The sequence below is a fragment of the Pseudoliparis swirei genome, chromosome 16 (assembly GCF_029220125.1).
Source record: "Pseudoliparis swirei isolate HS2019 ecotype Mariana Trench chromosome 16, NWPU_hadal_v1, whole genome shotgun sequence".
Classification (NCBI taxonomy): domain Eukaryota; kingdom Metazoa; phylum Chordata; class Actinopteri; order Perciformes; family Liparidae; genus Pseudoliparis; species Pseudoliparis swirei.
The window spans coordinates 2838640-2864826 of NC_079403.1; the positions used below are offsets into that span (position 1 = coordinate 2838640).

General features: G+C 47.1%; 2 protein-coding genes across 2 annotated transcripts; one reads left to right on the forward strand and one right to left on the reverse strand.

The window, feature by feature from the left end:
• Positions 1-1717: 1717 nt before the first annotated feature.
• kbtbd2 (kelch repeat and BTB (POZ) domain containing 2) lies at positions 1718-9899 on the reverse strand. The gene is made up of 4 exons (XM_056433564.1): positions 9715-9899; positions 6110-6602; positions 4755-4920; positions 1718-3428 (listed from the first exon to the last, which is right to left on the reverse strand). The coding sequence occupies exons 2-4, from the start codon at positions 6280-6282 to the stop codon at positions 1875-1877; spliced, it is 1893 nt and encodes a 630-aa protein (XP_056289539.1). The 5' UTR covers positions 6283-6602; positions 9715-9899; the 3' UTR covers positions 1718-1874.
• buc (bucky ball) lies at positions 9872-14643 on the forward strand. The gene is made up of 8 exons (XM_056433563.1): positions 9872-9956; positions 11071-11168; positions 11244-11390; positions 12006-13592; positions 13662-13763; positions 14065-14142; positions 14234-14284; positions 14389-14643. The coding sequence occupies exons 2-7, from the start codon at positions 11162-11164 to the stop codon at positions 14260-14262; spliced, it is 1950 nt and encodes a 649-aa protein (XP_056289538.1). The 5' UTR covers positions 9872-9956; positions 11071-11161; the 3' UTR covers positions 14263-14284; positions 14389-14643.
• The last annotated feature ends 11544 nt before the right edge of the window (positions 14644-26187 follow it).

The window sequence follows — 26187 nt, forward strand, 5'->3', positions numbered from 1 at the left end:
TCCTTAAAAACCCGACGACAGAACAAAAGAAACCGTGAGTCCAGTTTCAGGAACGTTTTTGGTATGTTTTTTTTAATAAATTAACGTTCATTCAAAATACAGTGCCAAAGGAATATGATGCAGCCAAACATGCAAGTACGTCATGAAGCACCTGTGCTCATGTTCTTTAAGGTGAGGAGGAAGACCCTCCCCCCCTCCCTCCACTACTGCTAGTGGTTGCAGGGACATAGCAACAGCCGTGGGCCCGCCCTCTCCTCTCACAACCAATCAGCAGCAAGAATCCTCAATATTCACTCAAATTAAATCTGATAGGAAAATGGATATCTACCCACAATCACACTACAGTAATGTTTGATATTAAATAAAAAAGACAAATACAAAATAAACCTGGTTCCCCCCCCCTCCGACACACTAAGTCAACATATGAAAAATATATACCTTATAATATATATATATTTCAGCAGCTTGGAAAAGAAAACTAATAAAAAATACAAATAAAATGCATGAGCCCGAAACCTAACTGAGTGGAGGTTGTTGTGTGTTTTGCAGAGAAAAAAACAAACAAAAACAAACAAATATTCATGAACACGTGACGATGGGTTTTGAGTGAAGTGTAAACTGCTCGCTGAGTGGAAGACGGCGTGCAAACGGACTGCAGGGGGCGCTAGAGTGGAGTCAGGAGAGTGGCGAGGAGGAGGTGGGGGGGTGACCGGACCTGCAGTCACCCCCGCCCCCCCCCAGAGAACCAAGACCCCTTTTCTCAAGAAGTCTCAAACACTTTTTAGCTTCGTCAAATAAAACTAAGTTGTTTTTCTTTCTCCTCAAGACGGCAATGAAAAAAAAGAAAGTTCTCTTCGTTTAGCCGGAAACTAAAACTCGCTTCCACTATCGGTTCACCGTGGACTTTAATAGATTTACCCGTTTCTAATTCTCTGCATTTGAAAATAGCAAAATGAGCTCCGGCTCCTTAATTGAGAATTTATTTGGATTCTGCTGTCGAAATCGAAGCTATGTAAAGAATTTAAAGTTTATTTTTATTGGATATTTTATAGACTTGAGAATTTATACATTTATAAAAAAAAATTTAAAGAATGGTGCTCATCAACGCAAGTATCTTTAGAAGCAGGGGTACCACAATCGGCAGAATTATATATATATTTATATTCTTGAATTAGCGTCTTCGTCATAAGTTTAATTTGTTGTCATGTGACCACATTTAACCTTAAAAACTTTCATAATTGATTATTAAAATCAGTAGTTTTTGCGACAGTGATTCCTGAACCACGGCGTTAAAACTTCACGAAGGCGACGAGACAACGTTTTAATATTGGCCTTTTTTTTCCGTCGGGTTACGACTTTTTATTTTTTAGGGTCAATATTAAACTCACGGTCGATATGTATATTTATTTAAAGAGAAACACTCAGATTGCCTTCCCGATAACTTCACGACTTTTATACTCAAAACGAGAGATTTAACACAGTATTCTTATTTTTTTTATATATCAGTGGTGAGAGAAGAGGGGGAAAAAGACAAGGGGGGGGGGGTTTGGTAGAGTTGCCATTATCATTCCGAGAAGCTTCACCAGTCAAGTGCATCATCATCATCATCACAAAATCAGTCGAGATCACATTGTAGACGCGGTACGACAGACGTGGAACAACATCGAACAGAAGTCACGACCCACAAAATAATAACAACAAAAACTTTTCAGATTACTTGTATTTTTGTAATTATTTTCTCTTTTTTTTTAAAGGTGTGTGTGTGTGTGTGGGGGGGGGGGGTTCTTTTTTCTTCTTTTTGGGCAAAGTCCAGAGATCACCTCTCGTATTTAACCCCGCCTCCCCCTCCGTTCAGTCAGCGAGAGGGGGAGGAGCTACACGTGGGGGAGGGTCACCAGCTCCCCGTCCACCTCGAACTCCTCGGCGCCGTCGGGGGAGAACAGGTAGGTGGGCGGCTTCCAGGGGGACTCCTCCAGGCACGAGGGGTACAGCTTCCCCACGGCGCAGCGGAAGTCCTTCCCGAGGTCCCAGAGCACGCGCTCCGACACCGGCTGCCGCAGGTACCAGCGGTCCAGCTCCGCGTCGTACTGGTAGATGGCGTAGCGGGCGCGCTCGTTCATGTGCGTCTCGCGCATGAAGATGCACAGCGAGCCGAGCAGCACCACGGCGCGCACGCACGGGTCCGAGTAGCGCTTGGCGGGGATGCTGGCGGCCTGGCGCCACTCGTTCTTGCCCACGTCGTAGATCTCCACCGTGACGGAGGGGCCGTCGGCGGCGCCGGCGGGCGGCCGGGCGCCCGAGTTGCCGACCACGTGGAGGCCGCCGATGTAGAAGATGAGGTCGCCGAAGGCGGCGGCGGCGGCGAAGCAGCGGCTGGTCTGCCGCGTGGCCATCTCCGCCCAGGTGTCGGCGCGCGGGAAGTAGCAGTACATGAGGTCGTGCGTCATCACGTAGATGCAGTCGTGCGCCACCACCGAGGTGCTCCAGTTCCAGGCGAAGGGCAGCGGGCTCGCCATGCTCCACTCGTCCTTCTCGCGGTCGTAGCGCTCCACCGTGCGGCGGTTCAGCTCGCCGCCCACGTCGTCGCCGCCGATGGCGTAGATGTGGCCCTCGCAGTGGACGAGCGACGGCTTGACGCGGGCGCACAGCATCGGCGTCTTGGCCACCCAGGCGTTCTGCTGCGCGTCGAACCAGAAGAAGCTGTCGGCCGAGCGGAACGCCGCCGCCGGCTTGCCGCGGCCGGCGATGGCGCTGGCGAGCGGCACCTGGCCGCCGGCGATGAACACGTCGTTGTCCGGCGTGACCAGCGTGCCCACCTTCTGCAGGTCGCCCGGCGGGTCGCTCAGCTTGTACACCTTCTCCGCCTGCGGGCTGTAGCACACCACCGTGGTGGGCGGCGAGCCGGACGCCGCCAAGCCGCCGCCGTCCTGCGCCTCCGACGCCGCCTCCATGAAGATGAGCGTCTCCTCCTTGGTCATGCCGAGCCGCGGCTTGAAGAACTTGGGCATGGACTTGTAGAGGCCCTGCACCACCACCGACTTGTCGTTGGGCGGCAGCCCCTGGAACCAGGCGCGCTGCGTCACCTCCGACAGCGCGTCGATGCGGATCTGGCTGAGCACGGAGGACAGGTGCTGCGAGCGCGCCTCCGTGTTGTACTCCAGCCACAGCATGGCCGCCTCGCGCACCGTCTCCTCCTTCTCCACGTTGAGGTTGTCGCTGCTCAGCAGGTCCACCAGCAGCTCGTGGGACAGCTGCAGGAAGGCCTCCTGCCGGTACACCATGGGGAACTTGTGCTCCACCATGCGCTTGGCGCTCTGCTGCAGCTCGCGGCAGCTGAACAGGTCGCCGATGCTCAGCATGCGCACGCAGTTCTCCGCGTTGATCTTCTTCACCAGGTAGTCGCGGCAACGCAGCAGCACGTCCTCCACCTGCGGCGAGACGAGGGACACCGTCGGGATGACGGCGGTTCACGCAGAGCTTTGGTTCTTTTGTCTTTCACCGTTTGATTTGCATCGATTCTGTTTTTTTTATATAAAGGGGCTGCATAAATAAAGTTACCGTTACTTTTATTCGTGTGACATTGTGAGAATCAATTCCTCAATTAAAGTTATTTTTCTTGAGGAAAAGAGTAAAAGATGTAATGCTAGAGATGTCATGTGGAGAATAATAAAGCAGCGTTGACTTTTATTATTTTATTCCTCACTAAATAATCAAAAAGAACCGATGAGGAACCGTATGGATAAGAATCAATAAGAGTAATACACAATCAATTAAAATAAACACTAAAGATTTAGATTAGGACACGTTTAAGACAAACAATGGCTTCTTTATTATTTTAAAAATAAAGATAGTGATTTATTCACTTTACCACGAGAATAATAAAAGCAATGTCGATTATTTTCTTAATAAAGCGTCTTTTATTCCTCATAAAATAAGTGTCCCTAAGAAAGGTATTGTTTGATAGAATAAACTTAACACATTTAGATAAGTTCACGTTTAAGATAATAAAAAAGGGCATAAAATGGCTTCTTTATTATGTCAAAAAAAATAAAGATTAAAAAGATAAAGCTGATTTATTTAAGCGCCAGGTCGACTATTTACCCCAGAGCATCGAAATAAACGAGTCATGAACACGCAGATTACAGTCTAAAAACAACTGTCAACAAGGCTGTCAACAAGGCTGTAAACAAGGCTGTCAACAACACTGTTTACCAGTCTGTAAACAAGGCTGTATACCTATTTGTCAACAAGGCTGTTTACCAGTCTGTAAACAAGGCTGTTTACAAGTCTGTAAACAAGGCTGTCAACAAGGCTGTTTACCAGTCTGTAAACAAAGATGTATACCAGTCTGTCAACAAGTCTGTAAACAGTAAACAAGTCTGTAAACCAGTCTGTCAACCAGTCTGTCAACAAGTCAGTAAACAAGTCTGTCAACAAGTCTGTAAACAGTAAACAAGTCTGTAAACAAGGCAGTAATCCAGTCTGTAAACAAGTCTGTAAACAGTAAACAAGTCTGTAAACCAGTCTGTCAACAAGTCTGTAAACAGTAAACAAGTCTGTAAAGCAGTCTGTCAACAAGCCAGTAAACAAGTCTATAAACAAGTCTGTCAACAAGGCAGTAAACCAGTCAGTAAACAGTAAACCAGTCTGTCAACAAGTCAGTAAACAGTAAACCAGTCAGTAAACAGTAAACAGGTCTGTAAACAGTAAACAGGTCTGTAAACAGTAAACAGCCCCCCCCCCGGCGCTCTGACCTGCAGGAAGCAGGCCGTCTCGTACAGCGGCTCCACGGTGCTGTCGCTGAGCGCCAGGTTGCCGCTGTAGGCGTAGGCGATGATGATCTGCAGCGTGGCCGGGTCCACGTTCCTCAGGTGGACGTGCGTCTGCGTGCTCTCGCTGAGGCCGCTCATGAACATCGCCCTGCCAGGAGAGAGTCAGTCAACAACAACAACGACGACGCAGCAGTCAGATGTCACGACGTGATGACGCCCAGGAGGACGTAAGGAGACGAGGAGGCGAGGAGGCGTCGTCTGCAACAGGTCGACTGTCGTCTTGTTGGGAGGATTCTATCGTACACTTTATTTGCTTTTATTTTACTTTGCAACGACGAATTAGCGACAAACAGAATTAACGTGTAACCTCCAACAGAAGACGTGTTTTTATGAATGAAAACTGTCCTCAGTTGGTTTTTTTAGCCAGTAGAAAGTTTCTGTGATTTCTGGACTTCATAATAAACTATAAATAGTTTTTTGGAGATAGTGGGGAATTAAATTCAAAGTGGTATTTGTTTTAAGAAGCTTTTGAAAAGACAGACCTTCAATTATTACCGCTTTAAAAGTGTTAAGTTTAACTTATATTTTCCTTTAGAAACCATTTTAATTTGACATCATGGAAGAAGAAGTATTATAAGTCTTAAATTCTACTTTAATTTGGATTTTATCAGCTTTTATTTGATTTACTAGTTTAATTTATTAGTAAATCAAATTAATTTATTGTACGATGTCATTCTTCTTCCCGCTAAACCTGCAGACTGTATTGCGCAACACTGCAGACTCTACCCGGCGACAGCGTACCTCCACGCAGGCGCTGAATGCCGCCTTTAGACGCAGAAACTCGGGCTGCAACTTACGATGATTTTGATAAGCGATTAATCTGTCGAATATTTTTTCGATTAATCGGATAAACAAACAAAAACATTTTAATTTTCAACACGTTATTCAAACGCGGTTCGTAGTCATGGAAAACCTGGAAAAGTCATGGAATCTTTAAATGATTTTTTCCAGACCTGGAAAAGTAATTACAAAATAAATAAAATCTCAACATTTTTGGAAAAGTAATGCAAATGTGTTATATTCAAATGTTAATTTACACGGTATATATATATATGTATATTATACGGTATGCTTTGGAATTCTCATTATTAGTTTAAATTCTACATCTTCTCACTTTTTCATGTATACACAGTTTTCACAAAATGTTTAATCGTGGAAACTTGGTTTACGGTCGTGGAGATCCAGCGGTCAGCGCGTGTCTGAACCCGTCACAAACAGACCGACAGCGCTTTACTCGTTAAAAACTCAAAGTTACTCCTGCCACGCCCCTCGCTCACCTGAAATAGGAGCTACACGTGGCGAGGACCATCTTGTGACACGGGAACTCGGCGTCCTCCACCAGCAGCACGACGTCGGTCAGCAGCTTCTGCTCGTAGAAGAACTTGAGCTGCTCCAGCAGGGAGACGGCGTAGTCCGCGTTGACCGGCCTGCGCTCGCTGAGATCCGACATGGTGGTCGCATCCCACGAGTCGCGCCCCAGTGTTGGAAAAAAAGGAGAGAAAACAGTCCGGACCGGACTCGCAGCGAGAAAAAATACAATCCGTGTATCTATACGAGGAAAACCAGGAAGGGGGAGCGCCTCCACCGATCCCGAGCGGAGGTGTTCACACTCCTTCACGGGGAAAATAGATGGCTGATGAGACGGCTAGAGTCCAGAGAGAGGGAGGGTCCGCGTCGCCTCGTGAATCTGTGGTCATGCGGTGAGGCTCTGGGGGCCGGAGGTCGAGGAGGGAGGACACCAACAACCGGCGCCGCTACACCAGCACCAGTCTGGAGGAAAGAGAAATGAGTCTCAAAGGAGGAAAACCTCGTCTTCAGGGGCTCAGAGTTACTTTATAAATACATAGTCATGCACACCAGGGGTTATCTGCACCGCTTACGTCAGATAATGGACATATGTTTGCGACATGGCACGATCCTCACTGTTCACCCGTTTATATTCATGATCTATTCTGAGATCCATCAGTCAACTCACAATAAGACTGAATTAAACTGAATAAGATACCCGAGGCTTCAGGGGTTCAAACCAGAGCCTCAAATCAGCCTCATTACTGGAACCAACATTAAAAAATAAACATAATGCTTTTATTCTTGCAATTACAGGTTATGGAGAAAACTGTCTTTAGAAATATAATTTTTAAAAAGAGTAAAATATATCAGTTTCAAGCTGGATGTGCTTTTGGGTCTCGAGCTCTGCTGCAAACATCCTAAATTATAAAATCAATTAAAATGCCCCCAAGAGTTAAAAACTAAAGATTTAGATAAGGACACGTTTGACATAATAAAATAATTTAAAAAAGTCAAACAATGGCTTCTTTATCCTCTTTTTTTTATATTTAAAAAAAGATTAAGGGATTTCTTCACTTTACCACGAGAATAATAAAAGCAATGTTGATTCTTTTCTTGAGTGTATTTTTATTCCTCACAAAATAAGCAGAAAAAGAACCGATTAGCAGAGACAATAAGAGCAAAAAAATGTTGATTTAAAACTCAATAAAATGTCCCTAATTCAGGTATCGCTAGGTAGAATAAACTTGAACTAAAGATCTAGATGAAGACACGTTTGAGGGTTTAAAAGAATGAAAAAAGGCAAACAATGGCTTCTTGATTCTTTTAAAAATAAAAGGGTAAAATATATCAGTTTAAAGCTGGATGTGCTTTTGGGTGTTAGATCTCGAGCTCCGCTGCAAACATCCTAAATTATCAAATCAATTAAAATGCCCCTAAGAGTTAAAAACTAAAGATTTAGATAAGGACACGAATGGTTTCTTTATTCTTTAAAAAAATATATATTTAAAAAAAGAGTGATTTCTTCACTTTACCACGAGAATAATAAAAACAATGTCGATTCTTTTCTTGATTGTCTTTTTATTCCTCACAAAATAAGCAGAAAAAGAACCGATTAGAAGAGACAATAAGAGTAAAAAAAATTGCTTTAAAAATCAATAAAATGTCCCTAATTCAGGTATCGCTAGGTAGAATAAACTTGAACTAAAGATTCAGATAAAGACACGTTTGAAGGTTTAAAAGAACGAATAAAGACAAACAATGGCTTCTTGATTCTTTTAAATATAAAAGAGTAAAATATATCAGTTTCAAGCTGGATGTTCTTTCGGGTGTTTCGTCTTGATGCAAACATCCTGAATTACATCGTCTCTCTGGCAGGTTGCCATCGCTTTAAGCCACAACAACAACAACAACACTTTTAGGGACAATTTCTGGCAGCAGTGAGAAGACAAAAACACACCAATAAATGTTAATAATCCGATCCGGTCGTTGTGTCATATTCACGGTTGTGTGTGGGTGAAACTCGACGACCGTCTCCACGCCGCCGGAGATCCGGTGTCGTGTTTTCGCATCAACGCTCCTGCTGTTAACGCGGCGGCTGTCAGCGTGAGATTCATCTTCCGTTTCTGTGACGCGAGCAGCCGGCGAGGCGTCGGCGCGTTCCTGGATTCATCACCGCTGCTGCAGGCGTGTGTTCGTTTGCATTTTAACTACTTTATATCGACGTTGGGTAGTTTAATCTATATTAATGAGCTTATACATCATCATGTTCGTGGGGTACGAACCGCATCTTAGTAGAAACAACTTTATCATTATGATGGTGCAGGCTATTTTTATTATTATATCTTAAATAGTTTATTGAAGTATTCAGTAAGTATCTTTTGTATCTCAACCCATAAAAAAAGGCACAATTCATCCTTTAGTTTCCCCAAAATAATCTTCATATACAAGGAGACACAGGAAAAGGATGGGAAGAAATGCCTTCTGCAAAAAGTACAGTATCTAAATACTCGTGTAGTACCTTGACTGTGTACATGTTGCATTTTAACTACTTTATATCCCCATTGGATAGTTTAATCTACATTAATGCGTAAACATTATCATGTTTGAGGGGTCTTTTTAGAAAGAAAAACTGTTTATCATTATGATGGTGCAGGCTAATTTTATTATTATATCTAAAATAGTTTATTGAAGTATTCAGAAAGTATCTTGAGCATCTCAACCCATAAAAAAAGGCACAATTCATCCTTCAGTTTCCCCAAAATAATCTTCATGTACAAGACAGGAAAAGGATGGAAAAAAATGCCTTCTGCAAAAAGTACAGTATCTAAATACTCGTGTAGTACCGTGACTGTGTACATGTTGCATTTTAACTACTTTATTTCCCCATTGGATAGTTTAATCTACATTAATGCGTAAACATCATGTTTGAGGGGTCTTTTTAGTAAGAAAAACTGTTTATCATGATGGTGCAGGCTATTCTTTTAAATAATATTTTTAATAGTTTATTATTATTATTTTAAATAGTTTATTGAATATTCAGTAAGTATCATAATGATCTCAACCCATAAAATGGCCTATTCATCCTTCAGTTTCCCCAAAACAATCATCATGAACACGTAAAAGGAGAAACAGGAAGAGGATGAACAGTCTGCAAATACTCGTGTCGTACCTTGACTGTGTTCTCGTGTACATTATAAAATACTTTGTTATTGACGTAATTCACCAATATCGTGCGCGAGCTTCAGGTGAGAGCGCGCGTACACGCGCACAGTGTTTAGCTCGCTAGGGTGTGACGTCACATCGAAGCTACGGCGGCTAGCTTCCGTTAGCTTCCGTTAGCGGCACGGCGTACGCGCGTTAGGTCAGACGTCCGAACACCGTCACCTGCAACTGTGAGAAGGTTCCAGAAAAAGTCGCGAGGGGTACCGACCCCCCTCCACCCCGAATTAATGTAGATATCAGGTCACGCTTGCTAGCAGACGCGCTGCTAACTAGGCTAAATAAACGCAAGCTAGCTCGGGAGGCTCGGGAGGCTCGGGAGGCACTTCCCCCCCCTCCCACCCAAAGTGAATCACGACCCGCACGCCCTTACCGTGACTGCAGGTAATATCCACGCGCGTGTGAAGGGTCACGGCGGCTTTCCCCGTCGGCCAGAGAGTTCCGCGAGCCGAGTTTGGACGTCAGACAGTTGCGTTGAAGCGCCGAGCAGAGGACGAGCTCTCTGCGCATCGTAAGCGCCTGAAAAAGACCAGAGGCCATATGAGGATACTGCGCATGCGCCCGTAGCAGGAGGTCCGGCCCACGGGTTGAGAGAGGAAACAGCGACATCTGGCGGTGAGACGGAGACACAACTGGACCCGTGAGAACAGCGCTGTACATATTTAAATATATATATTTCACATATATGTCATTATATATATATATTTTTTTAAAGGTGGATGAGAATAATAAATAAAAACTCCTCTTATTGACCCCTCAGTATATTTATTTTAATATTATTTATTATTTTATTTAAAAAACAAAACGGTGGATGATAACTATTTACCGATTTACGACGACACTCTTCCTCTCATTTTCCCCACAGTGCGCGCGCACACACACACACACACACACACACATATTTTGTATTGCAACTGTTACATAGTAACATTCTCTAGGGATATATAAAGTACTAACTAATCTTATATCATCTGATTTTGTTAATTAATTGTTTTGCTGGCAGTATTCTAAGGATTTAGACCTTTAAGTTGGGAAGTAAAAGGTATATATTGTTTATATTGTTATATTTACTATTTAAATACTATATTGTTGGTGTATCTGCACACTTATATACATGTATATTGTATTCGATGTTTACAGAAAAAATATGTGAAAATAAACAAAATATCCACCATAAACCAATTAGGAGGTCCTGCATGCACCCCACATCTTTTATATGACTCTTTTTTTTCTTTATTGAAAATATACATTTGTAAAATTACTGTCATGTTTTTCATTTCAAAGTATGCATTTGGGATTTTTTCTTCATAAATAATAAAGTATTTGTTTTACTGTATCAAATACATAAGAAAAAGTGCAATTCGGTTGTGTGTCATTTGATGACACACAATAATATTATATTTATAATTGTTTTAATTATATTTATAATCTTTTTAATTATATTAATATTTTTTACATTATATTTATAATTCTTTTGATTATATTTATACTTTTTTATGGTTTTATGATGCACTCAACGTGTTTCTCAAGAGTTACCCAAGAGCTGCGCGTGCAGCAGGTGTTTCCTATTAGACTCATTAGCGGGGCCTCGGCTCTTGTAAGCAGAAGCTCACGCGCACCTGAGAGAGAGAAAGAGAGAAAGAAAGAAAGAGAGAGGGTCTCTACTTATTATTTATCGACGAATATACAAACAGTTGACTGTTAAAAACTCTCCTTTAATTTGTTTTAGGAACGCGGGGGATGTTTATTCTATCTTCATCCCGCTGCAGTATTTATTTAATTTTATCCCCGACACGTTGAGAGCGAGCACGTGAGAGAAAATGGACGGTAAGGACACAACATTTACAAATGCGTTTAAATAAATATATAATCGTTATTAAATGTGTGTTTTCTTCCTGCAAGACGGAAGTAAACACGCGTTTGGGGCCGGGCCGCCGCGAGCTGCTCACCCCAGGCCGTTCTTCTACGTGCAGCCGCCGTCTCAGCCGTACTACGTGGCCCAGAACTGGCAGATGAACAACCCGTACGGCCACTACGGGCTGCCCGGAGGTACCACGCGGCGCACGCGGCCCTCATGTTGTTGTTGTTGACCCAGTAGTGGTGGAAGAGGCATGGAAGCCAGGGTGATGAAATGCATGATATAAAAAAACCTGATCCTCCATGATGAGAAACCATCTCCAAATAATAATCATAACAAATAGTGAGATTCTTAAATCTTTATTAAACAATCCTGCATGTCAATATAATTTCTTTTTTAATATTGACGTGGGGTCTCGAAATCTCCATTTTTTTTGGAGAAAATACTGACCAAGTTTCACATTTTCGACATACTAAATCATTGTTTTTGAGATTCTAACTTATTATTTGCTAGATGAAGCTTCATCTTAATGACTTTCCCCCCCCCTAAATGTTTAAATGCACTCAAAGATTAAAAGTATCATATCAAACTAAAAGTACCAAATGGTTCATCTCAGAAATTTTTTAATTATAGTATTATAATTATTGATGTTTATTTGGTAATGATGGGGCTAATTTGAACTTATTTACATACTCCTACCCCAGTACTTTTACCTCGTGAGATGAAGTTAAAGTTAGGTTCAAGTAACTCAACATCGTACGTAGTACCTCTACTCTACCACCGGTGATGATTCCCTTGCCCCCCAGGTCTAAACCTCGGCCGCCCCTGCATGCAGCCGTACCAGTACATGCAGTACCCGGGGTTTGTTTACCCTCAAGCCCCCATCTACCCCATGGACTACCGGCGCATGTTCGAGCCCCGCTTCCCAGCTCCGACCTGGAACGACATGCAGCAGTATCACATGCAGCAGCAACAACAACAACATCATCAACAACAACAACAATATTATCATCAGCAGCAGCAGCAGCAGCAGCAGCCTTATGGGCGTCGGGAGACGGCGTGCTCGGAGGCTCAGACCGACCCCAGCGACGCCATCACCAAACTCATGGAGTGCCTGGATAAGATCCGAGCCGCGGAGCTGCAGCACGGCGCCGAGCGGGAGCTCGACTCCGGCGTCGCCTCGCAGTCCTCCGGGATGTTCTCTCCGGCGGAGGAGAAGAAGAAGAGCGAAGCGCCGCAGGGTCACGCCCGGCCTCCGGTGGCCGACGGCGACGGACGTCCGGAGTCCCCGGCCGTGACCTTCGGCGACTCCACGGCGGCGGTGTACGACGGCGAGTCCAGCCGGAGGAGCGCGGACGGCCCGAGCCCTCGGGGGTGCTGGTCGGCGGTTCTGGAGGCGGAGCTGCCGCTGGATAGCTCCTCCGTCCACGAGGAGAGTCCCGAGCCACCGGCGGCGGCGGGCGACCACGACGGACGCTTCTTCCCTCTCGAGAAAGCCGAGGTCGCGGGTATCCAGTCGGACGCCGGCGTTCCCAAATGTGACGCAGAGGAGCTCCTGAAGAGGAGGATGGATTCAATCCTGCCGTCGTCGTCGTCTCCTTCCTCCTCCTCCTCCTCTTCCTCCTCCTCCTCCTCTTTTACCTCCAGTCTCCCGGCGCTTAAAGAAGCTTCGAGTGGCGACAAAGCCTCAAAGGCTGATCCGAGCTACCGGATCCTCAAGCTGCCCTTCCAGAGCGCTGTGACCCCGGGGGACGCCGGGCGCCTCTCCTCCTCCTCGCCGGCGGCGCCCTACTACTACAACTACCTGTCCCTGCAGACGACCCACGAGCGCACGAGCGTCCTCGGGCCGTCTCTGGACGAGCTGTCCTCCAGAGACGAGATGTTCTCCACCGACCTGGACGACGCCGACCTCTTCCCCAAGCGGCTGTACGCCGGCCGGAGGCTTTCGGAGGCCGTGAGCAGCTCCCCGCACGACCTCACCGCCAACGCCAACGCGGAGGAGGAGGAGGAGGAGGCGTGTCTGCCCGGCGCCAAGAGGTTCATGTGCGCCTGCTGCGGGAACAGCCTGGCGAAGAGCGCCGGACGGAGCAGAGGACACGGCGGCGGCGCCAAGGCGTCCAGGGACCTTCGAGACGGCGACTCCGAGGAGGAGGAGCGCAGGTACGAGCAGCCGGTCCGAGTGGCCGGGAGGAAGCATACGGCGCCCAGGAAGCTCCACGGCGTCCCGCCGCCGAGACACGCGGCCAAACCCTGGCACAAAAGGGGCCCGTGCAAAGACGCGTCCGATCCGGCGGCGACCCAGGAGGAAGGGCGGGAGCCGTGTAAGCCGGCGCCGGCCGGCGGCGAGGCCGGAGAGGCGGGCGGCGGGGAGCTGCAGTGCAGGACGTGTACGGGTACGTCTCGAGTGGACTTTAGGTGTTTCTGTGCCGTGTGTGTGTTAATGTGTGCGTGTACTTTGTTAGACGGGCTGTGCAGAGACGATCTGACCGCGTTGGATCAGAGCCGGTCGGGCGACGGTGACGTGATTCCCAGGAGGAGACCAGCGAACCTTCTGCAACGACAAGGTTGACCAACTCTAAATGTCCCCGAGAATTAGACAGAGCTCAGACAGCTTTATTGGAAACATAAAAAAAATATATATAGATGACAAATGTATTTACATTTTTTAATATTAAATATATATATTTACATTTTTTTTGTTTTTAAATGAATATAAAAATATATAGTTTTATATATATATAATTGTTTTATTATTAAATAAATATATATATATTAACATTATTTTAAATGAAAATATTTATATTTTTTCAGATATAAAATTTCTTTTAAATGATTTTATTGCCCCGCTCCGTGTCTCCTGTGCAGAGACGAGGAAAGCGATGTGCTACAGGCCGAGAGACGAGGACAACGAGGACGATGAGCCGCTGCTGCACTGGGAGAGAGGTGAACGCCACGCTGGGAACGCCGACCGGCTCGTCGTGCATCTTTTGAAAAGCATTTTTTAACTGACTTGGTTTTGTTGTTCTCTTGTCAGGCTCTACGACGAGAGAACCGAGATGTTAATGTCCCCAAAGCGCGTTGAACTGTAGGTGAAACGCATGCAGCTTAAATTTTTTTTTAAAATGATATAATTATTTCACGCTCAAAAAGTAAATGTGTCCTCATGGAATTTCTCTTTTCTCTCCTCAGGTGCCCAAAAAAGGTGTTTATTGTTCCAGGATAATGTGTTAAAAAAAGAAATATATTTAGAGCACCAGGTGAAATGCACAGCACGAGGAATCCTCTCTTTGGTTGAAGTAAAAATTCTATACATGTATAAAGATTCTGCAGCGACGCTGCCTCGCACTATTTGTGATTTATGAATTTCACAAACGGGGGAATGGGCTGAAAGGTGTGATTGGGAGCCACAGTTTTGGGGCCAGTTCAATAAAGAAATATTCCTTATTTAAAAGCTTTGTGTCGAATATTTTTTAACAGCTTGTAACTTTTCCCATGATGCTCGGAGGCTTAAGGAGACCTGAGGTCGTTTTTTGTCCTTCAATAAGCAGGTTTTTCTGATTTTAAGCACTTCACCTCCACAACTTGGCGTAACCTGCAGACCCAGATGTTGGTTCTGTCCCGTGTTCCATTCTGCGGGTCACATGTTAAGCTGTTCACTGTAGACATTTAATGTCTAAAAGGAAACATAATTGGTGAATCACCATAATTGTCCTTCAAGCAAAAATGCCAGAATTATCTTTATTTTTTATTCCTGCACATTTTTCTTCTGTAATTTTATGTCCTTGTAAATGTAAAATATCCAAATCAATATATAAAAACTTTTATATATATATTTTAATATATATAAATTTATATAAAATATATTTTATTTATATATATAGTTATTAAATATATATACAAAAATATATTTATATATTTGAAAAATAATCTTTTCTATATATAAATATATTTTTTATACATATAAATCATACTAAGAATATAATATATTTAAAAAATATGTATATATATTTTTATATATTATATTAATATATATAAATCCAAATGCAACCCAAAAAGTTTTTGATTTTACAGAAAGTTGAGGGTTGGGCTTTTGGAAACTGCTAAATTAGATATAGATTATCATTAATGGTAAAAACATTGTTTTGTTTTGTCCTGAAAAAGAAAACATCTTTCAGGCATCAGCACTGACGCCTCACAGCATGTTTATTCTCCACACATAAGTTTGTCTGTAAATTCTGCTCCAGGCTACCAAACCAGCTCCTAATCGTCTCTTCTGGGGGTTGAACCTGCTCCGACCACACAGGTGGAGTATGAACTATGTTTGTCCCCCCGCTCGCCTGCAAATGAGCCTTCAGCTCAGCTGCCGCTCTGCTTCCTTAATTGAAACCAATCGGCTTCTCCTCTACCTTCCTTTCACCTGTCCTGGATCTATTGCCTTCTTTTCCTCCGATGCGCCACAGTGGGAGGGGCTAAGAGGGAACGGACGTCTCTCATTGGCTTTTAACCAAAAGAAGGTGGTCAACCTCTAGTTGGACTGATTGCCCAGGTGCCAATCAGATTTCTGATTGAAAACCCCCTGTGGAGGCCGAGCTGGTGAGTCCGTCGTTGTCGTCTCTGAGCGTGAGTCCAGTCGGTGGTCTTCACCTGCAAAGAGTTCACCAACAAGGAAGGAAAACTTTCCCAATAGTTCTCCCTAAAACTTCCCTCTCCGGTCTTCATCCGCGATGGCGGCCGCCACGGCTACCTTCCAGCACTCGTACGGTCTGGGCCCCCGGGGTCCAGAATCTCACTACCGAGCCCAGCAGGACCAGGGTCCCCACCACCACCCTCCGTCGGCCCCGGGGCCTTCGGGGGGAGCGCCGCGCCCCGAGGAGCAGCAGCAGCACCACAAGCCTTTCTTCTACATCCAGCCCTCGCAGCCCTACATGCCCATGCAGAGCATGCAGTGGCCGGTGCCGGTGCCGGTGCCCTACAACCCGTACTACCCCGGCTTAGGTGAGTGTTTGAAGAGCTACCTGGAAATACTGAAATTATGCTGCGTCATGGTTTTTAGAAACCGCTGCACTGTCATGTAAATGCACCAACGTCTTCCTGGGCGTTGTCTCCAGGAAGACGTCGGTGCACCGTCGGGGTCACCCTTTTGTACGAGTGCTTCCTAACGGTCTTCCTGCAGAACCTGTTCCCCCTAAGTGCTACCACGCATCCTCAGTCCCTGAGTTTTCTCAATCGATATTTCTTGTGTCGCATGTTGTCGCGATGCGTTTGAAGTTTATAGTAAAGGAGGTGCAGGTTGTGGAAGTTCCTAAACATGTCGAGGATCTCTTTGCTGTTCCGGCCCTCGTACCTTGATGAGTCCAGAGCCGGTCAGTAAAACTCTTAAAGCTGTTCCTCTTGCAGGTTACGGCGTGCCCATGATGCCCCACTACCAGCCTCATCCCTACATGGAGCCCCCTGGGTTTGTGGTCCCCACCACCCACCTCCACCTGATGGACTACCGCCGCATGCTCAACCCCCAGTACTACCACACCATGGCCTACCACTCCCGCCGCTTCCGCTACCAGCAGAACGGGCAGACCCGAGAAACGACGAGCTCCGAGGTTCAGACCGAGCCGCTGTCCGCCGCCCAGAGGACCAGCACCCCGGGTGGTCCCGGGCCGCCAAGGCCACCGGCGGCCTCCCGGTCCGCGGCCCTGGCGTCTCCATCGAGCGGACGCTCTCCCCGGCCGCGTCCGCGAAGAAGGGGGTTCCTCCTCCTCCTCCAGTGGAGCCGAAGGACGCGGCGCCCTCTTCCGCCACCAGGACGCCGGCGAGCGGCGGCGGCTTCGTGATCCAGACGGAGGAGGTGAGGATCGAGTGCTGCGCCACGCCGGCGGGGCTGCAGCTCCTTCACGAGACCGCAGAGGTGACCCGCGGCTTCTCCCAGCGCAGCGGCTCGGTCCTCCAGGGTCGCGTCGTGCGGCGGGACGACGGACGGCGCCTCGCCGCGGAGCCGGAGGTCAAAGCGCGTCCGGACGTCCCGTCGGTTGGGACGCACGGCGCCGAGGAGGAGTCCAGGAACCAGACGGAACCCGCCGTCATCGTCGCCGTACCCGACGTCGGCGAGCCGGGCCCGTCCGAGGACTTACACTTCAAGGTCGTGCACCTGCCCTTCGATTCCGAGTACCTGGACGAGCTGTGGAAGATGGAGTCCACCGTCTGGTCGGCGAAGGAAACTGCGACGCCCTCCCCCGGATCGCCGGAACAAAATGGCCGCCCGGAGTCTCGGGACGCCACGCCGGCTGACACGACGGAGGACGCGGAGGAGACCGTGATCCAGATGCCTCCTCTGGCGGAGGAGGACCAGGAGGACCCGGTCCCCGCGGAGGAGGAGATGCCCGACGACGACGAGCGCTCCTTCATGGACGTTCCCGTTGCAGAGGAACCGCCGTTGACGCCCGCGGCAGACGACGACGACGGCCCCCTCAAGGCCGACGGGATCGTCCAGGATCAGCGCGACACGTCCTTCGAGTCCTTGCCCGCCTACCTTCCTTCAAGCGGCTGGCTCGCCGACTTCGATGACGTCTACCGTCGGGGCGGCACGATAACGCCGCCGCCGCCGCCCAGGAAGCGGAACAGACCGGCGAGCAGCAGCAGCCGAGGGCTGGAGCTGCCCGCCAGGAGGAGGAAGCTGGACCTCGACCACGACGAGAACCGGCCGGCCGGCCGGAAGCCGAAAGAGAGGTTCAAACTCAGAGGGAAGGCGGACCACCGGAGCCTCTCCGACCACGAGCGCCGCCTCGACGAGAACGAGAGGCTTTGCTCCCGGTGCGTGGCGACGGGCTCGATCCGCTCGCCCGCCGCCGCCCCGAAACTCGATGGCCGCGCCTGGAAGAGAAAGGAGTCTCTTCTCCGACAGTGGAGCGACGCTCTCTTGCCCACGTGCGACGCCTGCAAGTCTAGCGGCAAACGGCGTCTGGCGGCGGCGAGGAACGGTTCCAACCCGCCGGACGTGCGCCGGCGCGACAGCGAGGGCGAGTCCTCCGAGAACGCGTCGCGTCGGGCCGACGGCGATCGTCCCGGCGGGCCGAAGAGGAACGTCGGCGTGCCGCTCGCCTGCAGGCAAAACGTGGAGACGCACCCGCGGCTGCGGGAGAAGAACTGCGCGTGCAAAGAGCCGCCGCCGCCGCTCCACTGTCCCCACGGCAACGCCATCCGGAGGGCGGACGAGAACCGCGCGGCGACGCCCCTGTTGCCGCAGGACAAGCGCCGGATGGTGGATCAGATCTACCTGACCCGCTGGTGGCAGACGGGTGAGCTCGGGTTATTTCTCCTTCACTTCATCACGATTATCTCTTTCGACATTTGGTTTTCTACATTGCGTTTGTAGAGAACGCGTGGACAGGAGCGACGCCCGACAGCGACGGCGCCAAGAACGACGCGCGAGCGCCGCGTTTTAAGAAGCACAAGAATTCACAACCACAATCGCAAGGTTTGCTTTTCGCGTTTGAGTTCATTTTCTTTTCGATCAGCAAAATATACAACAATGAAAATTATTTATTTAATACAAATATCTGTCTTTTCTTAAATATATATATATATATACACTTCCGTTCAAAAGTTTGGAGTCACTTAGAAATGTCTTTATTTTTCAAAGAAAAGCACTGTTTTTTCAATAAAGATAACATTAATCAAAAATACACACTATACATTGTTAATGTGGTAAATGACTATTCTAGGTGGAAACGTCTGGTTTCTAATGAAATATCTCCAGAGGTGTATAGAGGCCCATTTCCATCATCACTCCAGTGTTCTAATGGTACATTGTGTTTGCTAATCTCCTTAGAAGACTAATGTCTGATTAGAAAACCCTTGTGCAATTATGTTAGCACAGCTGAAAACAGTTATGCTGGTGATATAAGCTATACAACTGGCCTTCCTTTGAGCTTGAAGTTTGAAGAACAAAATTAATACTTCAAATATTAATCATTATTTCTAACCTTGTCAATGTCTTGACTATATGTTCTATTCAATTTTCAATTCATTTGATCAATAAAAGTGAGTTTTCATGGAAGACACGAAATTGTCTGGATGACCCCAAACTTTTGAACGGTAGTGTGTATATTTATATATCAAAAATTCTAGAACTTGTCCCCGTTACTTATTCTGCTTCATCGATGCTGTTACGTCTTTACTTATCCAGAATAAGGTCTTTACATTTTTTTCCTGAATATCAACAGATTTTTTACTTTCTTTGATGTCATCAGTTGAAATATTCCACCGTTTCCCCCCACAGACAGAGAGGCACATGCTTTTTAGAGTCGTATGAGCAACTGGCTGTTTGAAATTCCATCTCCCTCATTTGACTTTTTAAACTTAACAAAACGGGAAGGTTGAGGCTTTTTAATTCAATTTGTTCACAAATGCCAGCGCCAAATGGATGAATGATGAAGAGCTTCTCTGGAGCTGCAAGTTTATGCATAAACTTCATAATTTTAAGTGTTATCGTGTCATTTAGTGCCTGTATATGTAAAATATTTAGTATTTTTTTTTCTAGTGTCTGAATCAGTTCTCGTCAACTTCAATTCATAACTTTTCTTTTTGCACTAATTTAAAGTCAAATTAAATAATTGCCATTTTTCTGTTACTTTTCTCTTCACAGGAATTTGTAGAAAAGACACAAGATGCTGATGAGCACCAGAGCACAATCGACCAGAACAATTGCACTTTTTATAATAATAATAATATATATTTATGATGTCCACATAATTTAAATGATGTCCACATAATTTAAATGATGTCCACCGAATTGAAGTGTATGATCACAATGTTTCACTATTTATTAACATTTAAAATAACACAGATTTATGATACCATGTTTCCTTTGCAGAGTAAAATGTGTTTTACCTTTTGTCCACTAGATGGCACTGTTTCCACATTAAACCCAGCAGGTGATTACAATATTGGAATGGCTTTAATCTTTTTTTGACTAAAGCATGAATGATTACAATAAATCACTTAAACTGAGTTTAAATGAAAGTATTTTCAATTTGGATCGAAGGAAACCATCGGACAAGTTATTTATTCATCAGGTGAAGATGGCGTATTTATATTCTTTCATATCAAAGTAGTTTAATCTCTGCAGGTTGAAGCTTCTTTGTTGATATGTGCTCCAGACCTTCACCGGGTCTCGTTCAGGACCTTCAGGCGGATCGACGCGGTGACCTTTGACCTTCGGTATTCTCTAATCTGAAACTTCTGTTAATTACGCCGGCAGCTTTATTGATGGACGGAAACATTAATGTCGAAATAGATAAAGCTTGAATTTCATCTCAGAAAAAATATTTAATACAAATATCTGTCTTTTCTTAAATATATATTTAAACTAAGTGGATTGATTGCCATGAAATGCTGCATTCAGAGGATGAGGCTGATAATATTTTTTAATTTCCATGGAATGTGGTGCAAAATAAATATAATGTATAGGGACGTGTGTTATAAAGGGTGTTTATTTTGGATGAGTACTGGTCCAATACTTCAGTTTGACAATGACGCCGCCGGCTGTTTCGTTCTCATTGGCTAACACAAAATAAACGATATTTACTAATCTTATTGTATTAAAACCGATTAACGCCAGGCTGCAGAGTTGTGTAATAGTTTCATGGCTTTACACTGATTAGTTTCTGGCGAGGTTTTGATTGTCGTCAACTATACAGATTGCGATTGGGGCGTTGACACTAACTAAACTACTTTTAATGTAATATTCTTCCAGTTGTGACTTGTTGTGGAGCACAAGCAGGTTTTTTTTCTGTTTTTGAGCTGCATGAGTTCATTCATCCTGCATTCAGAGGTGGAATAAAGCTCATTTGGCATAAACATCGTCGCCCCGAGACGTGTGACTCCTGCGTCAGCCCGAAAAACACCGCGTGGCGTGAAGAGCCGCGGAGGACGAGATGAGTCGTGTGTGAAGGCGACCGTGAACCCCGTTATTGACCGTTAACGTCGTCGCTCCCCGAAGGGGAAAAAAAAAAATACACAAATGTCATGAATAATGAACGAGTCGTGGGCCGGAGCCTTTCGGGATCAGGTAATGGAACCAATCTTTACCGATCACACGTGTAATGACTGCGTGCAGCAGTAATGGCTTTTTCCTGGGGGGGGGAACGCCCGGATGCAGAGTGCACGTTCCCGTCGTCTTGGGGGAGTCCATGTGGGATTATTCCCCCCCCACCACAACACCGCGTGCAGCCTTCAAGAGGAGTGTCGCGATTTAACCAATCCACGAAAGAGCAGCCGTACTGCAGGAGAATGTTTCCTGAACTTCAATCGGGTTCATTCCAGAGTCTCACACGAGCTGAACGGGTCCGCGGGTCGGCAGGAAGGGCCTCCGCTCGCTTCCTGACCCCCTGGAATTCAGAAAGATTAGTTATGCATATAAAGTCTTTGAGAGCATTTGTGATTGGATGATAATAAGTTGGGGCTTCTCCCGATATTAGACTTTGAGAGCCGGTGATTGGAGCGCATAATAAGTAGGAGGCGGCCCATGGTTTAGACCTCGGAGCCTCATTGGAGCACAGGGTGGAGTCCAACCCTCTAGGCCCCACCCATCTTCCTTCTCCAGCCACCAGGAGCGTGTGCATGTCGTTTCAGTGGAGACGGGGTGAAGTGATTCTGCTCCAGGAGTTCATGTTCGGGACAAAGACACAAAGACAGGATTCACCTGTTGCTCTTTAGAGCTTCTCACCGGCTCCGGAGGTTTGAGATCGTCTTCTCTCTGTCGGGACGAGAAGGTCACAGGATAGTTACAGAGGTGTGTGTGTGTGTGTGTGTGTGTGTGTGAGGGGTCAGAGAGGGCCAATGTGTGTGTGTGGGGGGGGGGTGGCAGAGAGAGAGACAATGTGTGTGTATGTGTGGCAGAGAGAGGGCCAATGTGTGTGTGTGTGTGTGGCAGAGAGAGGGCCAATGTGTGTGTGTGTGTGGCAGAGAGAGGGCCAATGTGTGTGTGTGTGTGGCAGAGAGAGGGCCAATGTGTGTGTGTGTGTGTGGCAGAGAGAGGGCCAATGTGTGTGTGTGTGTGTGGCAGAGAGAGGGCCAATGTGTGTGTGTGTGGCAGAGAGAGGGCCAATGTGTGTGTGTGTGTGGCAGAGAGAGGGCCAATGTGTGTGTGTGTGTGTGTGTGGCAGAGAGAGGGCCAATGTGTGTGTGTGTGTGTGTGTGTGTGGCAGAGAGAGGGCCAATGTGTGTGTGTGTGTGTGTGTGTGGCAGAGAGAGGGCCAATGTGTGTGTGTGTGTGTGTGGCAGAGAGAGGGCCAATGTGTGTGTGTGTGTGGCAGAGAGAGGGCCAATGTGTGTGTTTGTGGCAGAGAGAGTAAGTAAGGGAGTAGTAAGAGGATGAGGAGGAAGAGGATGAAGAGGCGGAAGAGGATGAAGACTAAGATGATGAAGCGGAAGAGGATGAAGAGGAAGAAGAGTAAGAGGAGGAAGAGGATGAAGACTAAGATGATGAAGAGGAAGAAGCAGAAGAGGATGAAGAGGAGGAAGAGTAAGAGGATGAAGACAATGAAGAGTAAGAGGAGGAAGAGTAAGAGGATGAAGAGGAAGAAAAGGAAGAGGATGAAGAGTAAGAGGATGAAGACAATGAAGAGGAAGAGGAGGAAGAGTAAGAGGAGGAAGAGGATGAAGAGTAAGAGGATGAAGACAATGAAGAGTAAGAGGAGGAAGAGGAGGAAGAGTAAGAGGAGGAAAAGAGGATGAAGATTAAGATGATGAAGAGGATGAGGAGTAAGATGATGAAGAGGAAGAAGCGGAAGAGGATGAAGAGTAAGAGGATGAAGTGGATGAAGAGCATGAAGAGGAAGAGGAGGAAGAGGAGGAAGCTGAAGCTGCCAGGTGGCAGCAGAGCTTCGTGTTGCTCACAGAACTCTTTCCAGACTTCCTGTTTCTCTCCTTGAGGCGTCCGCACCTCCACAGCTCTTTACTTCTTCTTCCTCTTCCTCTTCTTCTTCCTCTTCCTCGTCACGCTGGGATCCCCGGAGGCTCGTCTTCGTCTTCCACGGAGCTGCATCTCGACCCCGTGACCTCAGCCGTGATGAATAAACTCGCCGCGTCGGCAGGAGCTCCGCCTCTCTCGCCGCCTGTGAGCGGAAGATATGAGGAGGAGGCGGAGCCAATGAGCCCCATGGCGTCAGGAACATCCTCCTGGACATCACCTGCAGGTCAGTGAACGCAGCAGGAGGCGGAGCCACTGTGTGTGTGTGTGCCTGTGTGTGTGTTCCCTGTTGTTCCTCATGGCTCAGTGTGTGTTCCTGAGTGTGTATTCCCTCCCCTCTTCTCTTAACTTGATTCTCACGGATAATTAAAATGTCTGGAGGAATAAACGTTCCCGTGGGATCATCTGACCGTTAGCTTAAAGACGGTTAGCACGCCGCTTCTCCTCCGCTAACGTGGACTAAAGTGGTAGTGTTGGTTCTGGTGCCCCCTGTGGACTAAAGTGGTAGTGTTGGTTCTGTCGCCCCCTGTGGACTAAAGTGGTAGTGTTGGTTCTGGTGCCCCCTGTGGACTAAAGTGGTAGTGTTGGTTCTGGTGCCCCCTGTGGACTAAAGTGGTAGTGTTGGTTCTGGTGCCCCCTGTGGACTAAAGTGGTAGTGTTGGTTCTGCTGCCCCCTGTGGACTAAAGTGGTAGTGTTGGTGCTGTCGCCCCCTGTGGACTAAAGTGGTAGTGTTGGTTCTAGTGCCCCCTGTGGACTAAAGTGGTAGTGTTGGTTCTGGTGCCCCCTGTGGACTAAAGTGGTAGTGTTGGTTCTGGTGCCCCTGTGGACTAAAGTGGTAGTGTTGGTTCTGGTGCCCCCTGTGGACTAAAGTGGTAGTGTTGGTTCTGATGCCCCCTGTGGACTAAAGTGGTAGTGTTGGTTCTGTTGCCCCCTGTGGACTAAAGTGGTAGTGTTGGTTCTGGTGCCCCCTGTGGACTAAAGTGGTAGTGTTGGTTCTGCTGCCCCCTGTGGACTAAAGTGCTAGTGTTGGTTATGGTGCCCCCTGTGGACTAAAGTGGTAGTGTTGGTTCTGGTGCCCCCTGTGGACTAAAGTGGTAGTGTTGGTTCTGCTGCCCCCTGTGGACTAAAGTGGTAGTGTTGGTTCTGCTGCCCCCTGTGGACTAAAGTGGTAGTGCTGGTTCTGTTGCCCCCTGTGGACTAAAGTGGTAGTGATGGTTCTGTTGCCCCCTGTGGACTAAAGTGGTAGTGTTGGTTCTGCTGCCCCCTGTGGACTAAAGTGGTAGTGTTGGTTCCTCCTCCTCCTCCTTCTTATTCTCCACTTCCTCCTCTACTTCTTCTTCTCCTCCTCCTCCTCCACCTTCGGCTTCTCCTCCTTCTCCTCTTACTACCTCTTTTCCTCCTCCTCTACTTCTTCTCCTCCTTTTTCTTATTCTCCACCTCCTCCTCCTCTTTCTTCTTCTTCTCCTCCTCCCCCACCTTCGGCTTCTCCTCCTCTTACTACTTCCTCCTTTCCTCCTCCTCTACTTCTTGATCCTCCTTTTTCTTATTATCCACCTCCTCCTCCTATTTTTTCCCTTACTTCTTCTTCTCCTCCTCCTCCTTCTCTTTATTCTCCTCCTTCTCTTTCTTTTATTCGCTGTACTTGAGGATCTCTCCTTTTGTGTTGTGCGGCGCCGTGAAAGCACTCGGATATGACGCCTCAAATTGTGAAGAAGAAGAAGACCCCCCCACACACACACACACCAACTAAGTGGTACCAGTTGATGTTTTTCTGTCTTTTCATCGTTGGAGTCTCTGATGACCTCATTTTATTTTTCCTCTCCGGGTTTTTATGGCTCATTCGTACGAGGCAACGAGAGAGGTGCATTGTGGGAGGGGAAAAGGGCGATTCGGGTCGTCCGGCGCGGAGAGAGAGGCCGTCACCCCGTGACTGACGGGATGCGCGTTGACACGCTGTCCGTCTTCGTCTGGTCACCAAAACATTTGTAGATGAGACGTGTTTGATTTGAGAGAACAGGGTTCAGGATTAAACTTCTCAGAGGACCAATCAAATCATGGAGCTGCAGCCCGTTAGCGTAGCTTAGCACAAAGACTGGAAACGGAGGGGAACGGCTAGCCTCCACCAGCTCACTGGAGAACACGTGATATCACACCAGCCACGATGCCAATCTGGCCAGGTGTGTGTGTGTGTGTGTGTGGGGGGGGGGGGGGCTCCTCCCACACTTCCTAACCCACTCACCTCCTGCTCCCTTACCTGGCCAACCCTTCTGATCTCAACTCCTCCTGTACTCCACCTGTGAAGTGGAGAGACAAAGAGACAAAGAATCGGAGAGAGGATGACCACAACACGGCCGGACGTGGGCGGAGCCAAAGCGTCAAGGGCGGAGTCAAAGAGTCGAGGGCGGAGCCTCGAACGCTCTGCGACAGCCCCTATAAAATGTGTGTGAATTTTCTTAGTATATATTTTTCTTCAGCGCGTTTGGTTTTCTTTGCCGTAGCAATTTGTCTGCGAGCGAGGAGAAGAACATGTCGAGACTTATCTGAGCTAAAAGTTAACGCCCCCCCCACACACACACAGTGAGAAGTGTGTGTGTCCCACTGGGCTGCAGCCAGATCCAGATTTCAGCCCTAAAAAGTCAACATTAGCATTTCAGAAGGCGGTTCTGTTTCCATCAGCTGAATCTACTGAACGCTTCTCCCAAAAAACACTCCACAGGAGCCCGAAGCGGTATCAGACGGTCCCTGGTGTGTGTGTGTGTCTTTGTGTGTGTCTTTGTGTGTGTGTGTGTGTCTGTGTTGCAATTCTCGATAATTAAACCAAATATATCAAAGTCTGCTTACACTGCAGCAATACTGTCAGTGGGACTCCAGAGGGACACCCCCCCCCCCCACACACACACATATATATATATACATCAATATATTTATATATATATATAAATATATATAAATAAAAATATTGATATATACACTACCGTTCAAAAGTTTGGGGTCACTTAGAAATGTCTTTATTTTTCAAAGA